Source organism: Myxine glutinosa, chromosome 14 (genome assembly GCF_964187855.1).
Source record: "Myxine glutinosa chromosome 14, kmMyxGlut1.1, whole genome shotgun sequence".
Taxonomy (NCBI): Eukaryota; Metazoa; Chordata; class Myxini; order Myxiniformes; family Myxinidae; genus Myxine; species Myxine glutinosa.
Window position 1 is genome coordinate 10,496,079 of NC_136274.1, and position 20,768 is coordinate 10,516,846.

The window sequence follows — 20,768 nt, forward strand, 5'->3', positions numbered from 1 at the left end:
GGTGCAAGTACTTGTGGAACAGATACAAGTGAGCGAATCAAATGGGTGCAAGTACTTGTGGAACAGACACCAGTGAGCGAATCAAATGGGTGCAAGTACTTGTAGAACAGATACAAATGAGTGAATCAAATGGGTGCAAGTACTTGTGGAACAGATACAAATTAGTGAATCAAATGGGTGCAAATACTTGTGGGACAGATACAAGTGAGCGAATAAAATGGGTGCAAGTACTTGTGGAACAGATACAAATGAGTGAATCAAATGGGTGCAAGTACTTGTAGAACAGACACCAGTGAGCGAATCAAATGGGTGCAAGTACTTGTAGAACAGATACAAATGAGTGAATCAAATAGGTGCAAGCCAGGATCTGTGCAGCATTTTCTGAAGAAGCCGAAGATGCATTCCAAGCCGACAATCCCAAAGCAGCAATTGTTCATTCCTGTTCAGCCTGACGAGATCGTGCGCACCTTTGACCTTGCAGTAAGATGGCAGCGGCATTAAAAACTGCTGCAAAGCTCCACAATGTGTATTGAACAGAAATGTAGAAATTGATTAATTTCCCATGAGACAGAATACTGCACGAGGAAAAAAAAAATGAAAACAAGTATAGCTACATTCAAAGTACACCGACCCCATGCCAAATAAATAAATAGCATATCCTCGAGCAAGCGACATCGTGCAGCACATGGAGATGGAATTTGGATGGAGCAGTGTACAATAATTAATAGGTTAATTGCATTAGTAAAATAAATGATAATCGTAAAATAATTAATTTCTGAATCAATTGGCTAATAGAATACCTAAACCACCACCGTTTCATCCAAATATGTAACTTTTTGAAAATTACCGAAATAAGTAATTAATCGAAAAATTAAATAATTAATAGATTACTTGATTAATCAATAAATCAAAAATACCCTTTACAGCCAAATCACTTGGTCACTGTCAAGTCCAGCTTCCTAGCTCAAAAGGTGCCCGAGATATTGCCCAGATGAGAAAGAGTAAATAAGTGATTAATCAAATCGATAATAATTAAGTAACTCATCAATTAAGTTAATAATCAACAAATTATGAGAATGTGACGAATTATGTGACGAATTATGAGAATGATGAGAATGAGATGATGAGAATGATGAGAATTATGTGATGTGACGAATTATGAGAATATGAGAATTATGAAAATGTGACGTCATAAAGATGGCGTCTCTGGTATTCTGTACTCTGAAGTAACGTCACTTCCCCCAAGCTCACTGGCTATGTTTTTTTCTTCTTCTGAAGTCCAGCTCAATGTTGTCTTGGCCAAAGCAGCTTTTTCCAAAGCAGGTGCTCAATATTGTGCCCAAATTTCAGCTTCCTAGCTCAAAGGATGGCGGAGATATCGCCTGGAAAAAACAAACAAGAAAGAAACCAAAAACAACCGGAGTGAAAACTAAGTACTTCCTTTCAGCACGTGTCATCGCCGGGTCCCCTCCGGTGCACGGCGATGACGTCATGCAGCGTCTGGAGATGGAATAGGGAGGGAACGGTGTACAATGAAAAAGACTGGAGTACAGCCTTATTCCGTGCACCGTGCCCTCTGTTCGTCATCTGCAGCCATTTACACTGTCACCATGCCAGCTGGCTGAGTGTTGCTTTGGCAGCAACGAGCCATGGCATTTCAGCAAAGGCCTTCTGCGACTCTGTGATTTGACTCAACCGGTAAACTCCTGAAACCGCATTTCTTCAAGTCGTACATCTTCCCTCCAGGACATAGTAATGACTAGTGACTAACGGAGAAGGTAGAGAAAGTTCTGTCTGGCCTTGACCATCCATGCACTTGTGATGCCCCACATTAAATCAGTGCCCATGTTATCAAATACTGCTCTGCCATTCTTTCTTCCTCTTTGTATGCCGAATTCATTTTGTCCACTTTTGACCACCTCTCATTGGCCGAGAAGTCAGCAAACGCCACTCACGTTCACAAGAATGGTACACTAACATCCCATCAAAATATTGACCAGGAAGCTTACTTCCAATAACAAGCAAATTGTACGGATTCCATCATTGCTGCCGATATCAAATCTTTCCCATTTTCAAACAATCTGATCTCTGACCATCATTTTGGGTTACTTCCCCATCACTAAATTATATGCTGCTTCTCTGTCATCAATGGTTGAAGGTGCAAAATCTCAACCAAGTCATGACCATCTCCTTGGACATATCTGGGGTACTTGACACAGTCTGGCATCCTGCTTTGCTTGCCACGCTCTCTGCCTGTGGCATTCAAGAACACCTTCATTCCTGCATTCGTGTTGCTATGAATGAAGGGAACCATCTCCTCGATTCTCCCAGTGAAGGCTGGACTTCTCCAATGCAGTGCCTTGGGCCCAGACTTGTTTCTCATTAACAAACGACCTCTCAGATGCTCTCAAAAACCCTTTTTTCACAGACGATGACCACATTATCGTGATGGGTTTGTCCAAGTTGGAGAACTTGATAATCTTCATATATACACATACACGTTCGTAAAATGGAATCTTATTAAATCAGAAAGAAGGCAAACTGAGCATGAAAAGGAGAATCCTTTATTGAGCCTGATGTTTCAGAGGCAGGAGTGAAGAAACGGGTTACAGTAATTTTGTTGTAATTTGAATTTTGGGGTGGCGGGGGCTTGAGGGGAGGTAACTGAAACCTGGCTCGGTGTGTTGGATTCTGGGTCGGGATGCATCTGTCCGTGTTCAAGGGTGGATGTTTGGCTACAGTGTTTGCCTACGGCCTGGTAAGCTGGGTCGATGGTAATATCTACCCGGCGTGCCTGTTTATCGACCAGTCATCCAACCACCATGCCTCAATGACCGAGTGGCTTGCCTTGGAGCACGCTGTCCCCATGACTGTGGCTTTTTCCCCTACACAAAGGTGCGTTGCAGTGTGCGGTTGTGCGTGACAATGGCGGAGGATTGGTCCTTTCTGACTTCCGCGCATCAGTGTTCGGCCAGTCTACTGACCAACTGTTTCCCCGTTTGACCAACATAATCAGTGGTGCAGTCGTGACAGGGGATGTTGTAGACGATCCAAGATCGATCCTGTCTGCCCACCTTGTCTTTAAGTTTTGGAAGTGATGTCCGAAAAATCCCGTTGGATTCATGGGCAATGCAGACGTCATAGCAGGCAAATGGAAAGTTCAGATGCTGTTCTAATGTAGGGGACTATGACCGTCTCCATGGGCCTTGTTGTCATGACCTGCCTGGGCTTTATTTATTGACAAAGTGTCCGGCATGGTGGTTGACAAACAGCAATTTATGGACTCTTTGGATTTTGGTGCGCCGTTCTGCAAAATTACAATGGGATTTGCACAGTCCAGTGGTGCTTTTGCACAGCTCATCTTGTGACAGAAAAGGTGACTGCTGTTGAAGTCGAGTAACTTGTCCGTATGTATGAGTTTGCGCTACACTGTCGAGCCTATTTGGCCATCAGGTTTTCTGGAAAGGAAGACATCCCAGAATGCCAGTGAACATTCCTTTTTGAATGTGAAGTCAAAGGAAACCATCAAGTGACCTTCCTGTAGGTGGATATCCTTGACTCTCCTAAGGAAGTCACTTGCGTTGCATATTTTGCATGGCGAGTTATAGGATAGGTGTTTCAAGTGCTGGAATAGGTGCTTCGGTGGGTTTACGTTGGTACTCCTCTGAGTGAAATGATTTGCTATATTTGCCCTGTGCTCGCAAAGCGAAAAGAAGGGTTAGGCATTCGATTACGTCCATACGTGAGTATGTGTGGCGTACGTGCGTGTCTGCATCTCTTACTATAATTCACCAAATGTCCGTCTGTCCGTCCGTTCCCAGGTACTGCAAAAACGCCTGAACCGATCGCAACGAAATTTTGGGTGGGTAATCCTGGGACCCCCTGGAATAAAATAAGCTATATTGTTTTTCCAATTTCAGCTTTGGTCTCCAGCATTTTCAGGTTTGGACTCCCACCTAACGTTATTGTCCCGGTACTGCAAAAACGGCTGCACCGATCGCAACGATTTTTTGTGTGTATTCCTGGAATCCCTGCAGTAAAATAGGCATAATGCAAATCTTCCAATTTCAGGTTTGATCTCCAGCCTAACGTTCTTTTCCCACACCTCTGGATACGCTTCTTTTTCTTTCGACCTTACTGGTTGACGTGAAATGCAATCGGTGGATAACTCCAAAAGACCCTGAAGACCCAAAATACCCCGAAGACCAAAAACACCAAAAAGACCCCAAAGACCCTGAAGACCAACAACACCCTGAAGACCCAAAACACCATGAAGACCCAAAACACCATGAAGACCCAAAACACCATAAAGACCCAAAACACCATGAAGACCCAAAACACCATGAAGATCCAAAAAACCATGAAGACCCAAAACATCATGAAGACGCAAAACACCACGAAGACCCAAAACACCATGAAGACCCAAAACACCATGAAGACCCAAAACACCATGAAGACCCAAAACACATGAAGACCCAAAACACATGAAGACCAAAAACGTTCTTTTCCCTGCGCATGCGCAAGATTGGAGGTCTCGTCTCTTTAAAGCTGTCCATGCGGCACGCTTTCGAAGTTAAGTAACTTTTCACAATTGTGTTTTTGTCGAAACTGTATCTTTCTCTCGGTGTATGTACCTATTGGGGTGTCTTTAATAGTATTCTTGGTGTTGGTTTTTCATACCTGTGTACAGAATCGTCGGTCTTTCGTATCGCGTATTCTGAGGCCTAGTGTAGTAGGCTACCGTGTCCGACCTTGGCTTGAGGCTTTGTTCTCGTCTCAGCGGTTCTTCGATCGCGCTGCAATTACTTTCTGGTCTCTGGTTTTCCCGGTCTTTTCACCACATACTTCCTAGTTTTAAAATCTCCTCAAAAAAAAAAAAACCAAAAAATATTTCCTTCTCTGTTCTTATTCGTTTATTCGTTGTTCTTATTTGTTCGTTCGTTTTTCGACCACGTTGTTTGTGATCACGTGATCACGTTGTTCAAAAATGTCTAATCTGACCCCTGAAGAACTGTATTCTGTCATATTCTATAACACCTTTTTCTTCTTCTATAAAAAGATGCTTTCGACTTGCTCACCAAATCTATTCATTCCAAAAAAAATTTCCATCTCTTATAGTGCATCATTCATTCATTCCCTAAACTCTCCAGCACTCCACCCATCCTTCAGCGTCCTTAAACGTATTTTTGACTCGAATGTCTCAAGAAACTCATTTTGCAATAAATGTTCGTTTCCCATTAATCTTACACTTTTCAAAATCCAATCTCACCCCTCCCCTCCAAATCTTCCCCATCACCCCTTCCCTCCAAAACTTCGCCATCACCCCTTCCCTCCAAATCTTCCCCATCACCCCTCCCCTTCAAAACTTCCCCATCACCCCTCCCCTCCAAATCTACCCCTTTGCCCCTCCCCTCCAAATCTTCCCCATCACCCATCTCTTTCAAATTTTCCCCCTTGCCCCTCCCATCCAAATCTTCCCCATCACCCATCCCTTTCAAATCTTCCCCCTTGCCCCTCCCCTCCAAATCTTCCCCATCACCCCTTCCCTCCAAAACTTCCCCATCACCCCTCCCCTCCAAAACTTCCCCATCACCCCTCCCCTCTAAATCTACCCCCTTGCCCCTCCCCTCAAAATCATCCCCATCACCCATCTCTTTCAAATCTTCCCCCTTGCCCCTCCCCTCCAAATCTTCCCCATCACCCCTCCCCTTCAAAACTTCCCCATCACCCCTCCCCTCCAAATCTACCCCTTTGCCCCTCCCCTCCAAATCTTCCCCATCACCCATCTCTTTCAAATTTTCCCCCTTGCCCCTCCCCTCCAAATCTTCCCCATCACCCATCCCTTTCAAATCTTCCCCCTTGCCCCTCCCCTCCAAATCTTCCCCATCACCCCTTCCCTCCAAAACTTCCCCATCACCCCTCCCCTCCAAAACTTCCCCATCACCCCTCCCCTCTAAATCTACCCCCTTGCCCCTCCCCTCCAAATCTTCCCCATCACCCATCCCTTTCAAATCTTCCCCCTTGCCCCACCCCTCCAAATCTTCCCCATCACCCCTTCCCTCCAAAACTTCCCCATCACCCCTCCCCTCCAAAACTTCCCCATCACCCCTCCCCTCTAAATCTACCCCCTTGCCCCTCCCCTCAAAATCATCCCCATCACCCATCTCTTTCAAATCTTCCCCCTTGCCCCTCCCCTCCAAATCTTCCCAATCACCCATTCCTTTCAAATCTCCCCCCACACCCCTCCCCTCCGAGACTCTCCCTCGCTCCTCCCCTCCTAGACTCCCCTCTCACCCCTCCTCCTCAAAGCGTCCTCCCCGCTTCTTCCCCCTTCCAACTTTCACCTTCATCTCCCTCAACCTTCTGCCTCACTCTTCCCCCTCGTCAAATAACACCTCACTGCGCCTCACCCAATCACCATCAAACCTTTTGTCCGCCCCATTCTTCCCTTTCTCCAAGCTATTCTGTAATCTCTGACACACCTTCAACAGCTCTCCCTACCTCTTCCTCCTCTTCCACATCTTACCCTACCGCTCCCCCCCCCCCCCCTGTTCTGTATCCGATGCTCCCCCTTCCTCTTCCTTAACAGTATGGACCTCAAACATCCGGGGCCTTCGCTCAAACTTGTCTGATCTCTCCATACAGGTTGCTTCTGACAAACCAGACGTGATCTGCTTAACAGAAACTTTCCTCCTTCATGATGTCTCCGATTCCTTGGTATCTCTCCCAGGTTACTCCCTCCTCCGGTATGATAGACCTGAGCCTCGTCCTGGAGGTGGGGTTGCTATCTTTATAAAAAAACTCTCTTCCTCACTCGCCCTGGCCTGCCCTCTCTCCAACTCACCCCCAGGAATACCTTTGGCTACGGCTTCCCCTTCGCTCCCACCTTTTGTTCATACGTGTGTTGTACCGTCCACCAAACAGTGATGACTCCATCTACATCTCGCTGTCTGAGAATATGGACCAACTTCTATCTACCCATCCCAACTCTCTCTTCCTCATATGTGGTGATTTCAACTATCACCATGCCAGTTGGCTGGGTGTGGGTACCTCTCTCACCAGCCATGGCTCTTCAGCAAAGGACTTCTGTGACTCACTGGGACTGACACAATCTGTCAATTTCCCGACCCGGATTTCAGTCAACGGAGCATCTTCTCTTCTGGACTTGGTTATGACTAACTTCCCAGAAAATCTCTGCTGCTCTTCTTCTGCTCCAATCGGCTCTTCTGATCATGTGCTTGTTAAAGTGGACATCTGTCTGACCATTCTCAGAGAGCCTCTGCAGCGTCGACGAGTCTGGCATTTCACTCAGGCCAACTGGCACAGTCTTCAAGCAGCCATCAATCATCTGGACTGGTCTCCCATCTCTACCGCCTCTGACATCAACTCATCCTGGGAATTCTTCCAAAGTAAATTGCTCTCTCTCATGCACAGATTTATCCCATCTTGTCTTCATTTGTCATACCCTTCCTCCCGTCCATGGTACACGGAATCTTGTGGTGAGGCTATTGCCCAGAAACAACTTGTTTTCGTCTCCTGGAAAGCAAATCCAACGGAAGGAAATCTCATTTCCTTTCACAAAGCCCGAAACAAGTGTGTGTCCACCCTCAGGAGAACCAGGAAACAATATCTCTCTGTTCTCAGGACCGAACTCTCTTATCTGTCTCCCTCTTCCAAATCCTGGTGGCGTCTGGTCAAATCTGTTTCTGGTGTTTGTTCCCCCTCCATCCCCTCCCTCACCTCAAATGGCCACACGGCTGACTCCGCACGTGAAAAAGCTGAATGCCTCAACTCTGTGTTTGCCTCTAAATCTTGTCCCCCAAACCCATCCCTCTCTGTACCCACCGTACCCAGTCGTACCCAGCTGCTCCTGGACTCTGTGTCCTTTCCTCCTGACAAGGTGGAAAAGTGTCTGTCAACCCTCGACTCGGATTCTGCAACTGGACCTGACGGCATCAGCCCACGGGTCCTAAAATCCTGTTCTTCCGCTCTTTCACTCCCTCTCTCTGTTCTCTTCACCCTCTCTTTTGCTCAAGGTCATCTTCCATCTGCTTGAAAATCTGCCAACATCACCGCTTTGCACAAAAAAAGTGCAAAAACAGATCCCAGCAACTACAGACCAATCAGCCTTCTCCCAATTATCAGCAAAGTCATGGAATCCATCATTGCTTCAGATATGAAATCCTTCCTCTTCTCCAATGGCTTGATCTCTGATCATCAATTTGGTTTCAGACCTGGACACTCTACTCTGGACATGCTGCTTCTGCTTTCACAACAATGGATGGAGGTCCTCAATGCCAAACAGGAAATTAGAGCAGTCTCCCTTGACATATCACGTGCCTTCGATACGGTCTGGCACCCCGCTCTGCTCACCAAACTCTCCTCTTTTGGTATCCATGGAAATCTCCACGCATGGCTGGCGGACTTCCTCTCTAGTCGTAGTCAACGTGTGGCCATGAATGGGTTTCTCTCATCTCCTCTTCCTGTTCAGGCTGGAGTTCCCCAAGGCAGCGTTCTGGGCCCTGTGCTTTTTCTGGTCTTCATCAATGATCTCTCTGACTCTCTTGAAAATCCTCTCTATCTCTTTGCTGATGACTCTACTCTCTGTCGCTCCATTCTTCATCCCTCAGATCGGCAGTCTGCAGCCTCCTCACTCTCTGCAGACCTGGACAAAATCACAGACTGGGCAAATAAGTGGAACATGTCTTTCAATCCTGACAAATCTCACACTCTTACGATGTCTCTCCGAAAAGACCGACTGGACAACCCTCCCATCCACTTTCTGAATAATCCTCTCCAAGAAGTTCTGTCACTCAAGCTTTTGGGTCTCACTATCTGCCATGATCTTTCCTGGGAAAACCACATTTCAAATCTGGCCTCCAAAGCCAGTCGCCGACTGGGCATCCTCCGTCGTGCAAAGTCCTTCCTTGGCACACCTGAGCTCCTCACCACATACAAGGCTTTCATCCGCAGCTCAATGGAATACTGCTCTCCCCTCTGGGCTGGTGCTCCTGCCTCACACCTAGCTCGTCTTCACGCTGTTGAAACCAAAGCATTCAGAATCATTGGAATCTCCCGCAATGAAGCTAACTCCAAGGGTCTCTCACTCACTCACCGCAGGCAGGTTGGTGGTCTTTCCGTCTTCTACCGACTCCTCTCTGGCCTTGCCCCCCCCCCCCCCCAGCTCTCTCTGGGCTCTGTCCCGCAAATATTCCTACAGGTCGCACAAGATCTGCCTGCAACCCTCTTATGGTTAAACTGCCAAAATCAAGACTCTCTGCTCACCTTCACTCCTTCATTCCTCTTTTCTCCCGCCTCTGGAACAAACTCCCTCACTCTCTTCAATCCCACTCCACCCTCCAGGTCTTTAAAACAGCTGTTCACCACCATCTCTTATCTTCCCCCATCCAAAACCTTGATCTTTTCTACCCCCGCTAATTTCACCCCAATTCCACTTTTTTTAAATACCAACTTCTGTCCTGGAAGTCCTTGGTGTCCTTGTGTTTTATACTTCTCCCCCCCCCCCCCCCCCCTTCCCACACCTCCTCCCCCCAAGCCCTCTCCCTTCCACACATCTCCCTGCTCTCAAATGTTGTGTTTGTGTGCTTCCCCTTCTCTCCCCATCTTGTCTTCCGCTCCCTCTTTTTATACATTTTGTTTGTCTGGTTGATTTGTTTGTGAAGTAAATGTTAGCTCTTTCACGAGCCTCGATTCAGTATACAAAAAAGAAAAAAAGAAAGAAAAAAAAAAGACCCTGAAGACCCAAAATACCCTTAAAGGCCCAGCGGATCCAACAGACCCTCAAGACCCAAATGGCTTTGAAGACCCAAAAGACCCCAAAGACCCAAAAACACCCCAATAATCCAAAAGACCCTGAAGACCCAAAAATACCCCAAAGACCCATAACACCCCGAAGACCCAAAAGACCTGGAAGACCCAAAAACACCCCAAAAATCCAAAAGACCCTGAAGACCCAAAAATACCCCAAAGACCCAAAAATACCCCAAATACCCATAAAACCCCGAAGACCCAAAAGACCTGGAAGACCCAAAAGACCTGGAAGACCCAAAAGACCGTGAAGACCCAAAATACCCCAAAGACCCTTTATACCCAAAAGACCCCGATTAACCAAAATGTCCCAAAGACCCTTAAAGACCCGGAGGAACCAAAAGACCCTTAAGACCCAAAACACCCCAAAGACCCAAAATATCCGTAAAGGCCCAGAGGATCCAAATGACTCTGAAGACCCAAATGGCCCTGAAAACCCAAAACACAATGAAGACCAAAAAGACCCTGAAGACCCAAAAGATACCGAAATGGTCAAAGATGCCTCTCCCTCTGAAACGACGTGTGGTGAGGCGCACGGAGCGCGCCGAGTCACACTAGTTTTTTTAAATTCATTTTCTCGGCAACCATTGGTCCGATTGACACGGAATTTTACCATAGGAGTGCCTCAGCCTGTAGAATTTTTTATTCAGAATTATGACATCATAGGTCACGTGGTACAGACGCCATCTTGGAAAAACGCCACGCCTCAAAATCACCGGAACTGCTCAATGGAAAAAATTGAAACATGGCTCATTGTCAAGTACTCACCATAGGGAATAAGATATGTTGATGATGATTTCATCAGTGCCTTCATTATGACTTCATAATTCGACAAGTACAACACTTGATCTGATCAGTATGAAAAAAAAACATTTTCTCTGCAACTGTTAGTCGGATGGACACGAAAATTTTGACCATAGGATCGCCTCCTCCTGTATAATTTTTGAAATGATAATTATGACGTCATAGGTCACATGGTACAGGTGCCATTTTGGAAAACAAAATCGAAAAATGTTGCACCTCCATATCTCCGAAACTGCTCCATGGAATAAAATTGAAACATGGTGCGTTGTCAAGTACTCCCCACGGGGAATAAGATATGTTAATGATGATGTCATCGGTACCTTAAATATGACGTCATAATTCGACACGTGCAACGCTTGATCCGATCAGTATGAATATTTTTTTCTCTGCAATCCCTGGTCTGATTGACATGAAATTTTCACCATCGGAGTGTCTCCTCCTGTAGAATATTTTGATGATGATTATGACATCATAGGTCACGTGTTACAGGCACAGTCTTGGAAAAACTTCGCACCTCTATCTCTGAAACCGCTCCATGAAGTAAATTGAAACATGGTGCGTTGTCAAGTACTCCCCATGGGGAATAGGATATATTAATGATGATGTCATCGGTGCCTTCATTATGACGTCATAATTCGACAAGTATAACACTTATCCAATCGGTATGAATTTTTTTTCTTTCCTGCAACTGTTGGTCTGATGGACACAACATTTTCACCATAGGAGCGCTTACTCCTGTCAAATATTTTAATGATAATTATGACATCATATATCACGTGGTACAGGTGCCATCTTTGAAAAACCGAAAAACGTTGCACCACTATATATCCGAAACCACTCCATGGAAAAAATTCAAACGTGGCTCATTGTAAAGATCTCCGCATGCGGAATAAGTGTTGTTAACGATGACATCATTGGTGCCTTAATTATGACGTCATAATTTGACAGGGACAATGCTTAGTCTGATCAGTTTGAAATTTATTGAGCGTGATCTACACAACAATTATATTAGAGAATACAAATGTATCATGTGGTCTAGCAACCATATGTATGATGTGGTCTAACCTAGATGTGGTCTAGTTCATGTGGTCTAGCAACCATATTGGATCAAAGAAAAAAAAAACCTTCAAAAAGAGAAGAGTTGGCTCGCACCAAGTTGACTTTGCAGGGTAAGTATTCTGTGAATACCATCTAGTTGTATACTTTCTTTATGGATTTTTGCAAGGTCGTATAAGTGAGGTAAGAGCGAGTCTATGGGGAGTATGTCCCGGAATGCAGCTTTAGTAAGACATTTACTTTGACATAATTAATTACCCATCTTCAGATGGCTTGCGTGGGACCATCAGGGGTAATAGTACGTAGATTTGTCATGAAATGCACATGATAACATTCATTGTTGATAATAATGATTGTCGTTTTTGTCCAGCGAGTACCATCAAACGTTGCGGACAGAGCCATTCCTCATCATTGTCACCTGTTGGGAGGGCGTCGATAGCCAGTTCCGAAGCAGTGATGAAATCCACCTCCTGAGCCCCCTACTCGTCTGTTATTGAAATTTAACCCCTACTCCAAAAACTGATACTTTAGAAATAATGTTCGACAAATTGTGAATCAAATTGTTTGCTGTGGCTTTGGTCGTGCAGTTGGAGGTGCGGCTTAGATTTTTCAGTTCGCGAGTTAAATGATCTTTGGAAAATTGTCTCCATGGTTCTTCAGCTTGGTGAAGCATGTTCTTTATCCACCTGTTGTGGCATGTCATCATCGATGGTGTCCACATGTTAGCCTTGATGTATAAATCTCAAGCTGGTAATGTGTTGGGCGACCATGCACATACTTGATCAAGGCTCGCAACATCTGGCACCCAAACTGCAAAACCACATCTTTGGCGACGTCCGTCTCTCTGAGGGAGCCTTTTATCTGATACTGGCCTGTTGAAGATCACGTCACAAGCATTAATGTATAAAGGCAAGTTGTTCTTTCACATCGCTACCCACACGACAGGCAACAACGAACCATTCACCGACACATTGACAAAGACATAAAGCTAGCAGATAACAGCAAACTAGGTTCACCACAGAACATGTCTCTAGTAAACCCAGGTGCATTAACTTGACATAGTTCACCTTTGCTAACAGAAAGCACCAATGCGATCACTAATGTTCCGCCTCATAGCAGAACTTGTTATGCAAGCCTTTGAAGACACCACCCTAATTGAAAAGCACATGCCCAAATTATGGCTATGGTAAGAAGACGACACATTTGTGGTCATTGAATGAATGAATGATCGTTTTAAGGCCATTTTCCCCGCTAGAGCGGGGGTTAGCCTTGCAGGCCCCATGACCTCATGGTTCCCTGTTTGAGGCAATGTTTTTATGGCCGGATGCCCTTCCCGACGCCAACCCTGAGTCGCCTCTTACGATGCGCAGGGATACGGTGTACCTATTCTAAATCGGGGTACACACCGGGATCATTCATCCCAGCATGCTGGTACTCAATTTGCCGACCTCGGAGGGATGACGGGCCGAGTCAACCCCACTGGCGTTAATTCAGCGATCGACCGAGATTCGAACCCAGGATCCTAGGATCCCAAGCCGGCACCCTAACCGCTAAGCCAACACCGTGGTCATTACTGCGAGATAATTGGAAAGCTTCCACACCCATCTAAACTGATGTCTCCCGGGCTCCAATTTACTTGCAATGTTAAAAAGGAACGTTCACTGGCATTCTTAGACATCTTGCTCTACAGAAAAACTGACAACCAAATCGGCTCGACAATGTCGTGCAAACCCACACGCACGGAAAAGAAACTCGACTACAACAGCGGTCACCCTTTGTGTCACAAGATGAGCTGTGCGAAAGCACTACTGGACTGTGCTGCTATGTCCCATTGTGCTAGTTTTGCAAAAGGGTGCACCACAATCCAAAGAGCTCATAAATTAGTGTTCGTCAACCACCATCCCCGACACTTCGTCAATAAATAAAGCCCAGGCAGGTCATGACAACAAGGCCCATGGAGACGGTGATGGTCCCCTACATTAGAACAGCATCTGAACTTTCCATTTGCCTGCTATGCCGTCTGCATCGCCCATGAATCCAACGGGATTCTTCGGACATTACTTCTAAAACCTAAAGATAAGGTGGGCAGACAGGATCGATCTTGGATCGTCTACACTCTACAACATCCGCTTTCACAACTGCACCACTGATTATGTTGGTCAAACGGTTGGTCACCAGACGAGACGAACATACACACATGGAAGCCAGAAACGACCAATCCTCCACCATCGCTGAAAACGACCGCACCCTGATCTACATCTTAGCATGGGGACAAGCCAGGGTCACGGGGACAAGCCAGGGTCACGGGGACGACCCGCACCAAGGCAAGCCGCAAGGTTATCGAATCATGGTGGTCGGATAACCGGTCAATAAACAGATATATCGACCTCGACCCGGCTTACAAAGCCCTATGCAAACACCGCGAGCCAATATCCACCCGAGGACATGGGCAGACGCAGCCTGATCTAGAATCCGACACACCCGAGCCAGGCTTTGGTATCTTCCCCTCAGTCCCATTTAAACCCCAAAAATAAAACTGCTACATCATTTAATGTAAAACATTTCTTTTTTTTGAGAAAGGAAACAACTTCTCCCGAAACGTCACGCTAATAAAGAATTCTCCTTTTCATAATAAAGAATTTACACACACATTTACACACACATTAACACACACAGAAACATTTACACACACATTTACACACACACACACACACACACACATTTACACACACACACACACATTTTACACACACATTAACACACACACACACACACATTTACACAAACATTTACACACACACACACACATTTTTACACACACACACACACACACATTTTTACACACACACACACACACAAACATTTACACACACACACATTTTACACACACATTTACACACACACACACGCAAACATTTACACAAACATTTACACACACACATTTTTACACACACACACACACACACACACACACACACACACACACACACACAAACATTTACACATTTTACACACACATTTACACAAACATTTACACACACATTTACACACACACACACACACACACACACACACACACACACACACACACACACACACACACACACACACACATTTACACAAACATTTACACACACACACACACACACACACACACACACACACATTTACACACACACACACATTTACACACATTTACACGCACATTTACACGCACACACCTTAAGTTTCTAAACATCTTTGCCAATTTCTCAAAAGTTTGCTGTACCGCATTATTTTCACAAGGAGAAATTGTTATAAAAACATGAAAATGTCGCGAGCATCATGTCACATGACATAGACCCGCCCCTCATCCAACATTGGCTCAAGCGGTGGCATCACTCCCTGGCTGGTAGAGTGCGGATCTTGGCTTGTGCCTCCGTGCTTTCATGTTCAAAGATAGATTCTCTGTCGGGAATCAAAACAATTGCACTTACATATTAATATAAGTGTTCACTCATATACATTAATATACAAAGGTTCCAGTGTCCAAGGGACACCACTTCGCCGAGCAAGTGAGCGTACAATGCCGTACGACCTCAACCAAGGACATTATGAGGCCATTTGGCCCATCATTGCCGTGTCGCACTCTCTAGTCAAGTTCTGCTGCAGATGTAAAACATTCTTTTTTCAGCTCAGACTTTTTTTCTTCTCTCAGGGTTTCTTGCTCTTCCATTTTTCCTGCAGGTGTCCCTCTCTCGACCTTGCTATTGACCTGTTTCCCTCCTTTCTACTGTATTCAGGTACTTATGACTTTTCCTTTCCTCACAATCTTCTTGATGCTTTCAAAAGTCAAAGAGTAACTAGATATTGATCGGTTGGCCATGATTATGATGAGGAAATATAGTCCAGACAGGATGGCGTAATTGTAGCTCGTTTTCTTGGCTGTCTCGTGTAGGTTTGATTACTGACTTGACAACAAACTGTTGGATTGGTGATTAATAGGCAGGGCGTCGTTCCTTCGATGGGCGTTAAGCCAGATGTCACGTTAAACCAAATGTCACGTTAAACCAAATGTCACGTTAAACCAAATGTCACGTTAAACCAAAAGTCACGTTAAACCAAATGTCACGTTAAACCAAATGTCACGTTAAATCAAATGTCACGTTAAACCAAATGTCACGTTAAACCAAATGTCACGTTAAACCAAATGTCACGTTAAACCAAATGTCACGTTAAACCAAATGTCACGTTAAACCAAATGTCACGTTAAACCAAATGTCACGTTAAACCAAATGTCACGTTAAACCAAATGTCACGTTAAACCAAATGTCACGTTAAACCAAATGTCACGTTAAACCAAATGTCACGTTAAACCAAATGTCACGTTAAACCAAATGTCACGTTAAACCAAATGTCACGTTAAACCAAATGTCACGTTAAACCAAATGTCACGTTAAACCAAATGTCACGTCAGGCCAGACGTCCCGTCAGGCCAGACGTCCCACCAGGCCAGACGTCCCGCCAGGCCAGACGCCCCGCCAAGCCAGACACCCCGCTAAGCCAGACGTCCCGCCAAGCCAGACGCCTCGTCAAGCCAGACGTCACGTCAAGCCAGACGCCCCGCTAAGCCAGACGCCCCGTTAAGCCAGACGTCCCGCCAAGCCAGACGCCTCGTCAAGCCAGACGCCCCGCTAAGCCAGACGCCCCGCTAAGCCAGACGCCCCGTTAAGCCAGACGTCACGTTAAGTCAGACGTCCCCTTAAGCCAGACGTCCCCTTAAGCCAGACGTCCCCTTAAGCCAGATGTCCCCTTAAGCCAGATGTCCCCTTAAGCCAGATGTCCCGCTAAGCCAGATGTCCCGCTAAGCCAGATGCCCCGCTACGACAGATGCCCCGCTACGACAGATGCCCCGTTAAGCCAGATGCCCCGCAAAGCCAGATGCCCCGCTAAGCCAGATGCCCCGCTACGACAGATGCCCCGTTAAGCCAGATGCCCCGCTAAGCCAGATGCCCCGCTAAGCCAGATGCCCCGCTAAGCCAGATGCCCCACTAAGACAGATTTTTATTTATTTTCTTTTTTTGTATACAAGATTTTGGCTCGTGAAAGAGCGAACATTAATCACACAAAAAGTCAAACCGACACAAACCGACACATAAAACACAAAATAAGGGGAGCGGTTGACAAGATGGGGAGAGAGGGGGAAGGACACAAGCACAACATTTGAGAGCAGGGACATCGAGAGAACTGTGGGAGGGAGAGGCCTTGGGGTGAGGTGGGAGAGGTATAAAACATATGGACACTGCAAGGACTTCCAGGAAAGAAGTTGGAATTTCAAAAAAGTGTATCTGGGGTGAATTAGCAGGGGTAGAAAAGATCAAGGTTTTGGATGGGGGAAGATAAGAGATGGTGGTGAACAGCTGTTTTGAAGACCTGGAGGGAGGAGTGGGATTGAAGGGAGTGGGGGAGTTTGTTCCAGAGGCGGGAGAAAAGGGGAATGAAAGAGTGAAGGTGAGCAGAGAGCCTAGATTTTGGCAGTTTAACCATACGAGGGTTGCTGGCAGATCTTGTGCGACCTGGAGGAATATATGTGGGGGACAGAGCACAGAGAGAGCTGGGGTGGCAAGGCCGGAGAGGAGTCGGTAGAAGACAGAAAGAGCACCAACCTGCCTGCGGTGAGTGAGTGAAAGGCCCTCGGAGTTAGCTTCATCGCAGGAGATTCCAATGATTCTGAAAGCTTTGGCTTCAACAGCGTGAAGCCGAGCTCGGTGTGAGGCAAGAAGATGCCCCATTAAGCCAGATGCCCCGCTAAGCCAGATGCCCCGCTAAGCCAGGTGCCCCGCTAAGCCAGGTGCCCCGCTAAGCCAGGTGCCCCGCTAAGCCAGATGCCCCGCTCAGCCAGATGTCCCGCTGAGCCAGATGCCCCGTTAAGCCAGATGCCCCGCTGAGCCAGATGCCCCGCTGAGCCAGATGCCCCGCTGAGCCAGCAGATGCCCCGTTGAGCCAGATGTCCCGTTGAGCCAGATGTCCCGCTGAGCCAGATGCCCCGCTGAGCCAGATGCCCCGCTGACCCAGATGTCCCGCTGAGCCAGATGTCCCGCTGAGCCAGATGCCCCGCTGAGCCAGATGCTCCGCTGAGCCAGATGCCCCGCTGAGCCAGATGCCCCGTTGAGCCAGATGCCCAGCTGAGCCAGATGCCCCGCTGAGCAAGATGCTCCGCTGAGCCAGATGCCCCGCTGAGCCAGATGCCCCGTTGAGCCAGATGCCCAGCTGAGCCAGATGCCCCGCTGAGCAAGATGCTCCGCTGAGCCAGATGCCCCGCTGAGCCAGATGCCCCGTTGAGCCAGATGTCCCGCTGAGCCAGATGCCCCGCTGAGCCAGATGCCCCGCTGAGCCAGATGCCACGTTAAGACAGATGCCACGTTAAGGCAGACGTCACGTCGAGGCAGATGTCACGTCGAGCCAGATGTCACGTCGAGCCAGATGCCACGTCGAGGCAGATGCCACGTCGAGGCAGATGCCATGTTAAGCCAGATGCCACGTTAAGGCAGATGCCACGTTAAGCCAGATGTCACGTTAAGGCAGATGCCACGTCAAGCTAGATGCCACGTCAAGCCAGATGTCACGTCAAGCCAGATGTCACGTCAAGCCAGATGCCACGTCAAGCCAGATGCCACGTCAAGCCAGATGCCACGTCAAGCCAGATGTCACGTCAAGCCAGATGCCACGTCAAGCCAGATGTCACGTCAAGCCAGATGTCACGTCAAGCCAGATGCCACGTCAAGCCAGATGTCACGTCAAGGCAGATGCCCCGCTGAGCCAGATGCCACGTTAAGACAGATGCCACGTTAAGGCAGACGTCACGTTAAGGCAGATGTCACGTCGAGCCAGATGCCACGTTAAGCCAAATGCCACGTTAAGCCAGATGCCACGTTAAGCCAGATGCCACGTCAAGCCAGATGTCACGTTAAGGCAGATGCTGGCATTAGCCGGTGAACGTTGTCCTTCTTCCTACCGGGTCTTTCATGAACAGTCGGTGAGTTATCACCGGCATCCTGAACAAAAATCACCTTCAAATCGAACGTCACTTTCGAACCTAAAACGTTGCACAAGCCCCACAAGGTGTTGCGAGTAAAGGGTCGCTAAGGCTAAAAAGGAAGACGATGTCACTAAATATGATTTATAATTGCAGTAAATATTGTGCGTCTTCATGCGACAGGTGAAGGTGTACCTGTCGCTATAGACAACACATACCTGTGCACGGAGGAAAGGGGGCGAGGCGAGATTAAATGTGTGAGTCGCATGTGGTGAATGTCGGTCAGGTATTTCACTTTCCCGCCATTCACATTTTTCCTTTCATTTCCAAAATATCTAAATGTAAATATCGATATAAAAACTCCGAACATCACGCGGTGCATGCGACGTTCTCACTCATAGTAGCGGCTTAGCTAAAACAACGAACGAACGAACGACTATATACAAAGTGTGGAAGAGAGCGGCATCACAAGAAATACATTAAAACCCACAAACTGAGTGAAACAAATCAAATAAATTAGTGTGAGTGACTCGTACCTTGCCCAACGCCGGGAACATTCCGCCATCGCGTCCCGCGTGACTGCCTGAAACAACCACCGGAAGAGGCGGAGCCTCGCGGAACGCTTCTTCCTCCTCTTCCGTTGAGGAAAACTACAACACATTCAATGCAGCCCGGTCATTCATTCATTCAATTTCTTTTAAAATTCCACACTTCGCTCAATTTAAAAATCCACACTTTGGTCAAAGGTCCCAATTGGTGGCCATCTTAATCATAGGGAATTGATTGTGGATTGGGAATTGTTGATGGTTGTTTATTGTTGATTGCTCGGGGAAAATCTCCGTGGTTGTATCATTGAAATTGTATGGTATCATTACCATTGAAATATATCCTTGAACATCAGTTGTCTCTTGGGTGGAATTCATATGGATTGCGTGGCGAAAGCGCATATATAATACAACTTTCTGGCGAAGTCCTCTCACGGTCCGGGGGTCACCGAGACCAGGTATTCACCGAGGGGACCACGTAACAGAATTGGGGGCTCGTCCAAATTACGATTCGCAATTGGGTCTACGTCCGGGATCTAAAAGTGTATTTGTATAAAATAATAAAATAATATTTTTATTAATTAAAATTTATTAATTAAGTATTAATTGGTAAATTTTTGGGGAAATTGGGGTAAAGTCTTGGGTGAAGGTTAACAGGTGTTAACGATAGTCACCATGGCGTTTGTGGCACAGAACTTTGCGGTAACACCGAGTGAGGCACAGTTCCGAGCGTTACTAAAGTCGGACCTCTTGAAATTGGCCAAACATTTTAACGTGGAGGTCCGAACTAATTTGAGGAAGGCAGAGTTGCAGGCCACGGTGATACAATCTATGGTGGGATTAGGAACATGGGACGAGTTAGCCTGGGAGTGGCTACCCGAAGAACCAGAAGACGTTGAGCTCCGGAAACTGGAGTTGCAATTACGGAGCCAGGAACGGATCAAAGAAGAAGAAAGGAAAGCAGAAAACGAAAGAGCAGAAGAAGAAAGGAAAGCAGAAGAGAGGAGAGAAGAGAAACAAGCAGAGGAAAGGAGAGTGGAACGAGAACTCCAGGAAAGGTTAAAAGAAGAAGAAAGGAAAGCAGAAGAGAGGAGAGAAGAGAAACAAGCAGAGGAAAGGAGAGTGGAACGAGAACTCCAGGAAAGGTTAGCAGAAGAAGAAAGGAAAGCAGAAAAGGAAAGATCAGAAGAAGAAAGGAAAGCAGAAGCGAGGAGAGAAGAGAAACAAGCAGAGGAAAGGAGAATGGAACGAGAACTCCAGGAAAGGTTAGAAGGGAGAAAAGCAGAGGAGAGGAGAGCTGCAAGGGACCTCGAAGCAGAGGAGAGAAAAGCGGAAAGGGAATTAAAGGAACGTGACATGGAGCTTCAGCAAGAAATCAAATTCAAGGAGCTGGAGTTAATGAGAGAACGGGGAGAGGCACCACCCTTGCTGACGGGGTCGACACCTAACCAGAAAACCTGGGATGTGGGCAGACATGTGAGGCTGGTTCCACCGTTCAGTGAAAAGGAAGTCGCGAAATT

The 20,768-nt window shown here is 46.7% G+C and overlaps 1 protein-coding gene across 6 annotated transcripts in view; it reads right to left on the reverse strand.

Moving 5' to 3' along the window:
* The window catches only part of PISD (phosphatidylserine decarboxylase), a 74,001-nt gene extending 54,652 nt beyond the window's left edge, over positions 1-19,349 (reverse strand). For 4 of the 6 annotated variants that reach the window (XR_013621374.1, XR_010986927.2, XM_068135167.2 and 1 more), the window contains exon 1: positions 19,240-19,349. Coding sequence is in view for 4 of the 6 variants with exons in the window: in XM_068135167.2 (XP_067991268.1) it covers positions 19,240-19,268 (29 nt within the window). In the remaining 2 variants the exon portion in view is untranslated. The remainder of the gene's footprint in view (positions 1-19,239) is intronic. The other 2 variants (XM_068135170.2, XM_068135168.2) reach the window with 1 other exon arrangement.
* Positions 19,350-20,768: the final 1,419 nt, after the last annotated feature.